At 41.6% G+C, this 13,891-nt stretch overlaps 1 protein-coding gene across 1 annotated transcript in view; it reads right to left on the bottom strand.

Annotated features, from left to right (window-relative positions):
• Window positions 1-3,209: 3,209 nt before the first annotated feature.
• stxbp2 (syntaxin binding protein 2) overlaps window positions 3,210-13,891 on the bottom strand; it is a 59,462-nt gene continuing 48,780 nt past the window's right edge. Inside the window, exons 13-19 of the mRNA XM_068021116.1 lie at window positions 13,517-13,597; window positions 13,079-13,217; window positions 11,303-11,409; window positions 9,527-9,625; window positions 8,972-9,057; window positions 8,161-8,318; window positions 3,210-7,161 (exon numbers count right to left, since the gene is read on the bottom strand). Of these exons, the coding sequence (XP_067877217.1) occupies window positions 7,082-7,161; window positions 8,161-8,318; window positions 8,972-9,057; window positions 9,527-9,625; window positions 11,303-11,409; window positions 13,079-13,217; window positions 13,517-13,597 (750 nt within the window). The 3' untranslated portion in view covers window positions 3,210-7,081. The remainder of the gene's footprint in view (window positions 7,162-8,160; window positions 8,319-8,971; window positions 9,058-9,526; window positions 9,626-11,302; window positions 11,410-13,078; window positions 13,218-13,516; window positions 13,598-13,891) is intronic.

Genomic DNA, 13,891 nt, shown 5'->3' on the forward strand with positions numbered 1-13,891 from the left:
CCGTGAGGTTGGATCTTGTTAGCTTGTGTCCTCTTTATACGCTTACTTCTCAAGCCTAAACAGTCACAACTACCCCAGCTGAATTATCATGTACACTGCCTAGTGTGCAACTAAGCCATGCAGACTTAAGGCCCCAGTATCACTAGTTAATCTCAGCCAGGATAGGAGGGTTTCCTAAAACCAGCACAAACCCCCGTGCCTCTCGGCAGGGAGGATGGGGCTGGGTTGGGCGGGAACAAGCAACTTGGATGTCTTCTCCTACTTGAAAGTCTCTGTGAACGTTAGTTGGGAATTGAATCGGGCTTGGCTGTGATATCTAGTGTTTGTGATGGAGATATTTGCATCGAAGTACCATAGACCCAAGACTTGGTCATTCTAATGAGGAAACTGTTGTTCATGGGGAAAATATTTTCTTAAAAAAAAATGGGTTGCTTCCCTTTTCCCAGCAAACCTGGCTAATGAGCATATGTGTGCAGCAAGGTAATCTCACCAAAAGTTTGAATCTTGAAACACACTGCAGCCACTTTTATGGATTTTATTCTGTTTTTGGCATGCTTGGGTGGGAGGAGGGGTGGCTGGTTGATAGTGACGGATGACCTGTCTCCCAATATCGAGCTGTATTTTGCTGCAAGTTGTAAAGAAACAGTATACCCGAGGCAATTAATAGGGGAACAGCAAAGGTTCAGGCCATAGACTGCTGCTGCTGTACTGATCTATAGCTCCACTACACATTCTATATGTTAACCTGAAACAATCAGAGCTCGTACGTACCAGGGTAACACCAACAATCCAGTAGGTCCCAAAAAAATATGTAAATATAAGCTAATTTCATTTTTTCACATTAGTAACAAAAATATAGTAACAATCATTTTGAAAAACACTGCATTATCTCCAGTGGTATCTCAATTGCATTCTGATGTAACTGCTTATCCTATTATGACATCAGCACTTTCCTCCACATGGGGGGTGATTAGCTCATTTGGATAGAGTGAGATACGGAAAGACGCGAACAGCACAGGCTCAAAGCCCTTACTGGCTGTGGTAGTTCATGGAGTCCTGCCTCCTTGCCTTACCCCTGCTTGAGGACTAGTGCTCCTCAAGCTATACATTACCAATTGTCTATTCTAAATGGAGAGAGATGCCTTTGGGACTAGATAGAACAGCAACTTTCTTTCATATCATGTAGTCATTGTTTCTAAATTAAATAGTGAGACATTATTATTCTCTGCTGCATTGTGTTTGGACTATTGCTCATTTTTGCACAACAGTTTTATGCAAAAGAAAAGCCAATTAAATGGTGCAGACAATGTGAATCCCAGATGATCAAAGCTCATGATGCTAGCCATGGCTCCGTTGGTAGCACTCCCAACTGTAACTCACAACAGTGTGAGTTGATAGTACACACACACACACACACACCCCATTTCCTAGCCTGTAAACAACCAAATGTAAAAAGTATATTTATTCAATAAAACTGATGATATCACACATCATTGGTCAAATTCTGCGCAATTTTGGGCATCTCATTATATAATGGATATCACTGAAAATGTGAAGTGTTTATTAAATGATGAAATAGCGCTGAAGGAGTTTCTCAGGGCCGTGTCCAAGGCCCAGCCATCTTCAGCTGCCTCATCAATGACCTTCCTTCCATCAAAAGGGTCAGAACTGGAGATGTTTGCTGATGATTAGTGTTGAGTTCCATTCACAATTCCTCAGCCAATGATGCTGTCTATACCCACGTGCAGCAAGACTTGTACAACATCCAGGTTTGGGCAAGTGACATTTGCACTACTTGTCAGCCAATGATCATTTCCCCTTAACAGTAGCTGTCACTAACATTGTCAAATTGCCCACCATCAACATCCTGGGGGTCACCATTGATTAGAAACTTAACTGGACCAGTCATATAAACAGAGTGGCTACAAGAGGTCAGAGGCCGGGTAGTCTGTAGCGAGTGACTCACCTCCTGACCACAAACTTTTCCACCACTGATGAGGCAGAAATCAGGAGTGTAACATCTCCACCTGCCTAGATGAGCAAAGCTCCCAACACATTCAAGACGTTTGTCACAATCCAGAACAAAAGTATGGTACCCCATCCACCACCACAAACATTCACTCCCTGCATCACTGATGCACCATGGTTGCAGCATGCACCAACTACAACATGCACTGCAGCAACTCACCAAGGCTTCAACAGTATCTCCTAAATGAGGGGCCTAGATAAACAGGAAGGACCAGTCTCCCCTAATGGAGAGGTTAATTACTAGGGGGCACAGATTTAAGGTGGTTAGTAGAAAGATTAGAGCAGACAAGAGGAAAAACTTTTTCACCCATTGGGGGGGGGGGGGGGGGGGGGGCGCGGCAGTGGTGGTGTCTGGAATTCACTGCCAGGAATGGTGGTGGAGGCAGAAACTCTCAACTCATTTTAAAAGGTACCTGAACATGCACCGGAGGTGCTGTAACCTGCGAGGCTATGGACCAGGTGCTGGAAGGTGAGATTGGACAGGGTGGCTCGTTTTCTCGGCCAGCACGGACATGATGGGCTGAATGGCCTCCTTCCGTGCCGTGATTTTTCTATGGTTCTAAACCAGTGACTTCCACCACCCAAAAGGATAAGGGCGGCAGGAGGATCAGACACCGCCACCTCCAAGCCACACACCATTCTGACTTCGAACTAGACCACTGTTCCTTCATTGTCAATGGGTGAAAATCATGTAATTCCCCCCCTCACAGGCCTGTGGGAGTACAGACACCACACTGACTGCAGTTCAAGGCAGCTGCTCACCTCTACCTTCACAAGAGCAACTTCCAGCAATGGCCTCAGAGATGTATCTGGTCACTTTACATTATAGTAGCCAACAAATAGACAAAAGACAGCAGAGATAAAGGAAAACAATGAGTGGCAGGAAGATCTTTCAAAGCAGGGGAGGTGGTGCTGAGGAAGGGAGTCACATTATCTCGTCATTTTTCTGAGGTGTGTGTGCAGATTGGGTCCTGCATTTCCACACATTATAACAGTGACTACACTTTAGTTAGATATGAAATGCTTTGGGGTTGTGGAAGCAATACATAAAAGATAAAAGATACAAAAATACATAAATTTAAGAAATTATAAATACATATACAAAAGATAGAATCAAACAAGTAAATACAAAAAAGTACTTATTACTTATACACAGATTACACACATACAACAAACTCAGTTTATAGGACTTTAATTATTAAATGAATATACATACAAAAGTCATTCTGGCTACTACTACTACTAAAGAGGAAATATTTACATCAACTTTTGCCATCTAGATAAATCATGAACACAATGCAATTAAACCCACTGAATGATCATCTATAGACAGATTACATGGTGGGGAACAAGATTAAAATAGGTCAGAGAATAGAGTAAATTAGCCCCCTCCCGAATCAACATGTGATTAACTGCTCCAAGGCAAGAGAGTAAACATGTGATTATATACCCCCACTTCAAAAAGAATAAGAGACCTTAGCCTAATTGGTGAAGATGGTCAGGTCTGACAGAAACCCTGGCTAATATCAAGGTTGTAGTTATACCACGTACACCAGCATTAAGTGGTAGCAGGACCACGAAGAGTGAAGTACTAATTGGATTCGGGGATGTGATGGCCTCCTTGGGGAGGGGGGAGTGGGGAGGGGGGGGGGGAAAAGGAGGGGGGAGTGGGGGGGGGGGGGGGAGGGAGGGGAGGGGGGGTGGCAGGGGTTTGGTGGTTTAAGCACTGCAGGGCATGGCACCATGTGCAATACAGCAGTGCATTGTGAAGCTGGGCTTAAAAAGCTAATAGGAGTCCTGATAAAAACTTATAAACTCGCTGCAGAACTCATTTAATATATGAGAAAGTGGACCTTCCTGTCTATGCTTTAAGCATTCCCCCAGACAAGGGATCTATGTAAGCACAGATGCGGAGGAACTTCCTCCTGGCAGGCAGAGTGTGACTGACAACCAGGCACAGCCCACAATACAAAAAAAAAATCCCTAAAAAAAAAAATTATCCTGCATTTGTCCAGGCATGACAGATCTGTAAGTGTGACTTGAGCTGTAAATGGCATGTAAACCACATAGGGTGCTTACCACTAGCTTCTTAAATACACCAATGTAAAACACATGTTAAAAATCATGTTTCAGAAATTTCCTTTGCTGAAATCTGAACAATCGTTTAAGAGCCCAGAGTGCACGCATCACCAGTGTCCAATATTCCTTTCAAAACTGGTGCTGGGGTGGGTTTGGGGAAGTTTTGTAGTTCAAAAAGTACATTTTAACTATACTAAACACAAATCAAACAAACAGATCAATGCACAAATATTAAATCGTAACACACAAGATAGTCTGTGATACTTGAAACAAAGATTGTATTATATTATCCATGACCAGAAGGATCCATCCATACTATCGCGATATCATTTAAAAAAAAATCGTAATGTAGACTGATGAATTTGCTTATGGCCTTCATTTAAACCAAATTTACAAACATATAATGCATGGAAAAAAATTCCCATATACAGTTTGGTGATAGGAACTTGTGCAGAGTGGCTGCATTTAGTTAGTGCAATAAAGCTTCAAAAAAGTGAACTCATGCAATCTACACCGACACTCTCAGAATTTGGCCTAGCCTTGACCAAAGGGTGTTGACACTCTCCTGAGGAGGCGGAGTTGTTGAAAACACTTTGCCAGATTAATTTTGTGCTGCGACAGTTGCAATATCTCTTTTAGGGAGAAGTTCGGCAATGTGATCTTTGCAACGAATCGTCTTCATGCCAGGCGAAAGAAACAAAATTGTGCAACCCCCGGGACCACTATGGCTGGATTGAGAACATAAGACAGTATATATCTCAGAAAACTGGATTTGACTTTGAGGATAGGGGAGAAGAGAGAATTCTCCTGGCATCATTCTCTGGTGAGATTAACAAATTCAAATTAAAATACTCCTTAAAGGCAAGCCTTCGTTCTAGCAATAGAATTTCCTCTTATTTCTCCACTAATAGTTTGTCTTGAGGTAATAAGTGTTCAGATGTAAATACAAAAGCTATAAAATATCTTTGGATCTACTAGTGAGCTTTACTAGGTTATATGATCTAGAAACTAATTCAACATCTTATATTTTACATTGACGGCATACTGTGCTGTGCCAGCTGATGCAATGCATGGTGCCATCCAGTGGGAGGATGTAGGTTTATGCCATGATTCCACATACAGCAAGCTCCTGAGTTTGGCAGTGCTAATGAGGTGGGGTGGGGGGTGTGAGGAGAAGGACCCTTCCCCATGGGGGAGGGAGAGAAGGAAAAGCTAGAGCGCAAGTCAGTCTGGTCCCCCTCACTTATTTCCTTCAATCAGCCTCAAGAGCAGAAGTAGTAGCAGATGCCTTGCTCACTATAAAATGGTAGGGAAATGGAGAGAACCTGTTCTAAAAGGAGGGGGAAGACAACACACAAAAACTCCTGAATAGGCCAGAGGGACCCCAACACTGTAATGCGCTATCAACACCATCGTAAATCACCATAATCAACAGGCTGTCAATTTAAGGAGGATTACTGGTGATGGAAAATATTACGGATATGAAAAGTGTTACATATAATCTGCAATGTTTTTTGGCCTCAGATTAACATCTGCTTATTGTGATTGTGATGTTCAAACTCAACATCTGTCCCATCAAGGCTTGATCTTAAAACATAATTTTGTCCTAAATTTGATTTTTCATTATTTAATTTTAAAGTATGTCGTTCAGAAAATGTTAAACCGAGGTCACGTGTGCCTATAAAAAGCAATAATGGGAACGCTATAGCGTTGGTATTCTGCAAGGATCAGATCAAATGGATCTGAAGGGCCTTCTTCATCTCAACCTATCAAATCTAAATATTTAAAAGCACAAATTTAATTGTTCAGATTGCAGAACTGCAAGCAAAGAGGTAAAGTGAAAGATTATGCAACACACCACAAATATACAATCCTTTATGATTTGGTCCTTGCTTCCAGTTTACAAACAATGCAAAGTGCATTAAAATGTACAATGTAAAAATAACATGGGGGCTTCCATTGGTCAAGAGGCACGATATGCAACTAAACATCAATAGAAACTTCATTTGTAACAGAAATAAAACAACGAACCAGGAGGCAAGTTGTTTACCTGCTTTGGTTGAGCTTGAAATCAAAGCAATTCACAAGCAAGGTAGCATCACTGCACCTTATCTTTCCACCTTCAATTGTTTACTGCAATCTGGCTATTTGCAACCATTATAACTTACCCCCTGCCCAATGAACCAGGTCCTCGTCTATACCAGAGGTGCACTTCTGAGGACTAATTTCTGCTGGTTAAAGGTTTTACTGACAATGGGAGGAGTTAACTTCAATGGGTTTGTTCTGATATGAAGGGTACACAGACCAGGAAAAGATGAGGTACAATCCCTAGTGTGTGCTGAATCTGCTGACCTCAGCTTGAGAAGGAGGAAACAACAAGGCTGGGTCCTCGCTCCTAGCCCACATGTTAAGGTCAATTGTAGCACCTCCCATGTGTTACCCAGGATGAAGTCAGCAAATTCGATATAGGCAGGGAACTGAACTGAGGACCTCCCTAACCTGTTTGCCTCAGTATGACAACCATCTTGTCAAAGTTAACTTGTCACTTGTTTAGAAAGAAATGAAATGATCTTTATTGGAAAGTTGTGTGTAGACATAAACACACACATTAGATGAGGGCAGGATTGAAGTACCGGGGGGAGGGCGGGAGGCTGACAGCATTTTATGAACCTTGGCCAAGAAATAGTATGCATTTTCAAGAGGGAAAAAATGGGTTGGGAGTGCAGAAGAGAAAGAGATCAAATGTCCAACCTACTAAGTGGCAAGTAAATTAGCAAAGATGGTACACCCACTCGGCAATTAAAAAAGGGATACAACTGTAAACAATTTAAAGATAAATAAATAATTACATCTAATTCTGTGAGCTTAACATAAAACCAGTTGATTGAGAATCACTATTTCACTTTTCTGTGGGTTTAATCACAGTTGGAAAGTTACAGGTTGTCGGCAGGGTTGGGAACATCCAACAGTGGTTTCAGCTTTGCGTTTCCAGAGGCTTGTCTAAATTCTTCAAACTATCCAGGAATCTTTCAGGAGTCAGGACATGAGTAGAGCCTATGGAGGAGACAAAAGGCAGAACTGTTGCTCTGGTATTGATCAAATATAGAATGTCTTGCCCTTCTGTCGAAGAGTTCCCCTACAGAAAATTTTTTAGGCAAAGGGAAAAGCCATTAGCTCCACAAACCAGACCCTTTTCACAGATCAGTATCCCCTAACAAGGTTTGCATTGTATCCCTCAATCCCTTCTCTCCTAAATGAATCCAATTTTTGTTGCCCATTTCTAGCACCAACTACAGTGGGGTTCCCAAGTCATTTACTTCACAACTCAATTACCACTTGGTGAATAAGCTCTGCCCAACTTCCTTTCTTGCTCCCAATGTCTTAAGTGTTAAGATTGTCAGTTAGGAATGCTGCTTTCAAATTCTAAAATGATCCAGGTTATTCCAAGTTCTCTCTAGATAAAATTAACACCGTCTAGAATCTACACCAGTTATTCTACACACTTAGCCCTGCCAATGTTAAACCTTTCATGGTCATACTTCATACTTACAAGTAAAATCAAGTGTTAAATGAACCAAAGCAGTAATATAATTAGAAGAGAAACATTGGGCGGGCTTGCGGGGCGGGGGGGGGGGGGGGAGGTTACCATTCTAAACAGGCCACAGATTCCAGCCGCAATGGAGTCAATCAAGCCTGGAGCAATCACTGCTGTAGGTCACAAGAATTGATATTAAGCATGTAATTTGTGTTGTTTAACTATCCTCTACTCACTGCATTTTGCTGGAGAAATAATCCTGCTATCCTCAGGGAGGTTCTGTTTGCTATAGTTTTGGTCACGAGTTCGAAGACCATTTGCTGTAGTTTATAATTAAAACCATAACTCCCACCCTGCCTCCAATTCATTGGCTAATAATGCCACTCGGTTTTAAACATGGCCTGATAGATTAGTTCAGAAGTCAAAAAAGATTTTGCAGAGAGGATTAATGCATTTCCAATGGGGCCCCATGATAGTTGGAACTTGGTACAGAAAAGCAACAGAGCTGCCAGACTTACCAATCAACACCTCCCATTTGTTGTCGGTGGCCTTTGTTACTTCATACGCACAGCGCATCTCAGACATGGAGACACCTCCAATAACAAAAACAATCAGCCGGGGCCCAGTGCGGTACTCTGTTGGAGTCTTGTTTTTGTGCCAATGACCAAAGCGGGCGCTTGAGAAAATAACAAAAGTTCACTTTATTAAAGTTTTCCATGTGCTAACAAAAGGGCTCTCTCAGGGTTTAGCAACTCAGCACTGGGATAACAACTTGCAAACAATCTAATCTTCATAAATGCATGAATAAACTTTGGACTGTTGGCGATGCTGGCAAGGTCACCATTTATTGATCATCCTTAGCTACCCAGACTAATGGTTTGATACAGCTGTAGCTTGCTAGGCTACTTCAGAAAGTAGTTAAAAAATAAAAAATCAACCACATTGGTGTGGTACCGGAGTTACATAGGCCAGGTCAGGTAAGGACAGCAGGTTACCTCCCTCTAAAGGACATTAGCAAACCAACTGGATTTTTATGCCAATCCCACAGCTTCATGTTCACTTTGTGGTATCAGCTTTTTAATTTACAGATTTTTAATATTTCAAATTAAATTCTCAGATTGCCAGGGTGGGATTTGAACTCGTGGTCTGAATTAAGAGTCCAGTAACAATCTCTACACTATCCGTACCCTTTAATATGTACAATGACTTTACTGGCATCACTGCAGAAAGAAAGTGACCCACTTTCTTGCCTTCAAACAATATAAGAAATCCCACAATTGACTCTAGAGTTTTCAGTCCCAGCAGACTCGGAGCTAGTCACTCACATACCTCACCGCAGTCTGAGCAGTTGTACTTGGGGCAGGGTCCGACACAAATGGCCACTGCTTTTTGCAAAGCTTTTCTTCTGTAGCTTCCTATAAGAATTACAAGTTGTTGGATGAAAAATACATGTTATTGCTAAACATAGGTCAGAATGGATGCAAATTTGCAACACGGAATAATTCATCTTTCAGATGCAATGTTAAATATGTAAACTACATACAGTAACGTGCAATATCCAACATGCAGTGACATTATGAACTGTCGTATCACTTTTTCCATCACGCATACCAATTGAGAGTTTTACAGCTGCAACATTCCCAAGAATTGTTTATTCTCTATTCCAGATTACACACAAGTTCACTCTGTATTCTCTACTTTTAATCTTGCTAGTCAAAAGAAATATATCCCATGCTTATGAAACTCTTGAGCTATCAGCAAGGAATAAGATGGAGAAACACTGCTCACTTGCTATGATCCGCGAATTTGCAGCAGACATAATGCAGCAAACAGCTGCCCGTGTAGGCTGGAGGCCCACATTTATTCACACTACAACCATCATACCTCCATAATATCTTTGATGACTGGAGTCCACCTAGAGAGCTGGTAAGTTGATTCTGTTCGTAATTTTCTTTCTGGTTTAGACTTTGAAGATGATCCGCTCTTAAAATGAAGCCCAAAAAAAAAGTACATGTTAACTTCTCTAATTGCAGATATCCAACAGTAGCTGCCTTACTCCATTTTCAAAATCTACCATCTTGGTGATTGAATTTGTCATCTGCACTTCAAAAGGGAAACATCAAAAATGCTGTCACACTTGCATTCCCCCAGTCTAACTTTCTTTGCCACTTCCAAATCAATTCTGGTCATGATCATCTTTTCTAGTCTTCTACTAGACCGTACTAATCCTTGGTGCCCCAAGACCAGAGTTCCAAATCCCATATAGAGTCATAGAGACAGTTATACAGCACAGAAACAGGCCCTTCAGCCCATTGTGTCTGTGCCAGCCATCAAGCACCTAATTATTCTAGTCCCATTTTCCAGCACTTGGCCTGTAGCCTTGTATGCTATGGTGTTTCAAGTGCTCATCTAAACACTTCTTAAATGTTGAGGGTTCCTGCCTCTACCACCCCTTCGGGCAGTGCGTTCTAGATTCCAACCACCCTCTGGGTGAAATTTTTTTTCCTCAAATCCCCTCTAAAACCTCCTGCCTCTTACCTTAAGTCTATGCCTCCTGGTTATTGACCCCTCCACTAAGGCAAAAAGTTTCTTCCTATCTAACCGGTCAATGCCCCTCATAATTTTGCATACCTCAATCAAGTCCCCCCTCAGCCTTCTCTGCTCTAAGGAAAACAACCCTACCCTCTTCAGTCTCTCTTCATAGCTGAAACGCTCCAGCCCAGGCAATATCCTGGTGAATCTCCTCTGCAACCTCTCCAGTGCAATCACATCCTTCCTATAGTGTGGTGCCCAGAAGTGTACACAGTGCTCCAGGAATGACCTAACTAGCGTTTTATACAGCTATTATCCCATTATCCATCACCAAATGCGACGCTCGCCTTTGTAACATCCTCCATTTGTACCTCAAACTCAAGTCAACAGGGGATCTTATTCGTGTTTTTGTCACCTCCAAACATCAAACTTTCCAATGCCTCACTCACTGATTTGCCAACTTTCACATTAACTGATGCACTGCAAGTTAACACTGCCTCAGTGAAGTAACAATAGAAATGTTCCTGAACGATAGCACAAGTTAATCACATTTTAAAATATCTACAATGTGGCTGAACTTTGGGACGGAGACAAGTAGGAAAATCAAACCTATTGTTACCAATTTAACATATTTCTAGACCCATCTTTTGTTTGTTTACTTGTCTAATTACCATTCCCTTTCACCTTGCAGCATCATCCCTTTTGTCATTTAATCGCTTTGCTTTCCACCCTTCACAGATCTTCCCTTCTGTTATCCCACCATCCCCCATCCTCCCTTCTTGCTTAAAACCTGTTATATCTCTGAACATTTCCCAGTTCTGATGGAAGGTCATTGACCTGAAACATTAACTCGTTTCTCTCTCCACAGATGTTGCCTGATCTGCTGAGTATTCACAGTATTTTCCGTTTTTCAGATAATCTTAGTAAGAAGGCTCACCATACAATTTGGGAACTCACTTGTTACAGCTAGACCTGGACAGTAATTATTTACAGTGCATTACAGTCAGACATATGTTAAACTAAATTCTTGTTTTTGTTCAAGAAAATTGAATATTACTCACTAGGTTGCTATACACATTTAAAGTGAAAACTGAAAACAAAATTTAGTTAATTCAGGTGATGGAATACCCCAGGTATGATAGTCACGCCCAAGTTCTGATAGTTTCGGATGATATTGCTGTCTTCCTGGATGTTTGCATGCTGTATAAGCTTGGTGAGGTTCTCCTCTGTGATCCCTGAAATAACCAAGCACAGCAGGTTCAACTATAAGGAATGAGACAATATAAATATCTTATAATAAAGAGAATATTTCTTCTAACTTTCTCCCTTCTTAGCTTGCAAAAGGATTCCACAAGAACCAATAGCCTTATATGTTGCTCAACTAGCCATTCTTTACATTGGTCCCACGACAGTAGATCTGAACATAAGAAATGGGAGGAGTATGGTCCCTTGAGCCTGATCTGCCATTCACTAAGGTCATGGCTGATCGTCTACCTCAACTCCACTTTCCCACCCTATCCCCAAATCCCTTGATTTCCATACAGCCCAAAAATCTAATCCATCGCAGCCTTGAATATACTCATCAACAGAGCATTCACAGCTATCCAGGGTAGAGAATTCCAAAGATTCACAACCCTGAGTGAAAAAATGTCTCCCATCTCAGTCCGAAATGGCCGACCCCTTATCCTGAGACTATGCCCCCTAGTTCTAGATTCTCCAGCCCGGGGAAGCAGCTTCTCAGCAACAACCCTGTCAAGCCCTCTCAGAATCTCATATGTTTCAATGAGAAACATCTACAGGCTGTTTGCATGGGGAAAACACCCCAGCTGAGCCTGCACTTGTCCTTATCCAACACCCACACAATGACACTATCCAGAAGAGCTAATTGGATAGTGATCAGCAGCTAATGTTGCTGTTTTCTCAAGTCTAAAGGCTCCAAGTCTGACTGCAACCCTGGCTGAGGCAGTTAACTCAGAACAGAGAACGAACTTGATAACTCTTCTTTGTATGTGGCTTAGCTCAAGTTTAAAAGAGATTTCAAGTAGTCAGATTTTTACCGAGACTTTCTATTCAAAGCTCCAAGAACCACTTTAATCAAGGTACCAAAAATTTGTCAAATCGCATCAGTTCATCTTTTATTTAAAAATGCTATAATAATAAAGACACATTTTTTGTGCTCAAGGCAAAGGGATGTGCATACTATGGAAAGGAATGCATTCCCTTTCAGGCAGCCAGTGTCAACAGCAAGTACTCCCAGATTAGGCATGACTCAGTAGATTACAGTTCCAACTATTTTGCCCCAATGTGCCTCACCCCCAACCTCAAAAGAGCACCCATAATATATCAATATAGCCCTTTTTCCCATTTCCTACATAAACATTCCACTGGAAAGAAACTGACAATTAGCAGAGAATTGGGGCCAAGTTTTAGTGCAGGCTCGTGTCCACCACAGAATTTCAGCTGCCCAAAGCCATTTCACACTGGACCAGTGCAATCATAAAAGATTTTTACCCAGTCAATTTGGCTGGATTTAAGCTCATGTTGCAGAGCTAAGAGGCCAATTCTAAGCTACCCAGTCACCCAGTTCCCCGCCCCACTTCTTAAATAGTGTTGCGATTACACAGCAATTGGCAAAAAGCCAAACTACCTCACTGAGGTGGTCTCAACCTTTGCCAAAATGCTGCATGTTGTCAACTCAATTACTTCAAAATTATTGTGCAGTTTTACACTGAGGCAACATGAAAAGTTTGTCACGTCAATCCTAGAGCTATTGTGTGACTGGACCACATGTCCTGGTCTGTTGTGTGCAAGGGGTGGAAACTGGTGACCAAAGCTCCAAGGTGAGCACTGGGCAATTGTTTGAATTGAATATGAAAATAGCGTTTTCCGCAAGTTATACTGCACCGTGTTTGAGGAAGATGTACAGAAGGATAATCCTGATCTTGTCATAGGATTTGATATTAGTATCCAGTAAGATCGGCACAATTATTTTCATGGGATCTTTGACCTTCTCGCCCTCCGAATCAGTCCCCATGGCAAGGTCCTGTTTATAGACCAGAAGTTTATTTTATTAATCTGATCTACAAATATTAGAGTCGTTACAGCACAGGAGGAGGCCATTCAGCCTATATTCCACATAATCACAGGTTTCTACACAAAGATTTCAAATTTTATAGCAGTTTGTCATATATCCCAGAAATGTCATAATAAAATGAGACACACTCTGAATGGCACTGACTAAAAAGACTTGATATCAGTTATTGTCACGGTGAATCAGTGACCAAAGCTATTGCCTGCCACTAAAATTGATCTCAGACAGGCACAAACTCTCAATGCACTGACCTGCTCCACTTTACACATCTTTTCAACGGAGCCCTTGAAGTGCTTCATACAGTCTTCAACCAAATGCAAATGTGTGGAGTACTGGATGGAAAAACAAAGGAAGGATTATTACCGCAAGGAAAACTGCACTTGTGTCACAGGGGTGCAAATAACTGAGAAATCAGAATAGCAGGACGATTGTGCACAAAACAGGGATACATCAATCTGCACCCTTAATTTAAGGTCAAGTGATTTAGAGGGAAGTAGCTCTTGAAGTTAAACAGTAAAGAATTATAAGCTCTCAAGTTGCATTATGTTCCTTCCTCCCCATCCACTGTTGGTTTCACTCAGATTCTATAACATAGCCCCTAATCATAACTTATTTATGCTGCCTCT

This window comes from Heterodontus francisci, chromosome 43, assembly GCF_036365525.1.
Source record: "Heterodontus francisci isolate sHetFra1 chromosome 43, sHetFra1.hap1, whole genome shotgun sequence".
Lineage (NCBI taxonomy): Eukaryota > Metazoa > Chordata > Chondrichthyes > Heterodontiformes > Heterodontidae > Heterodontus > Heterodontus francisci.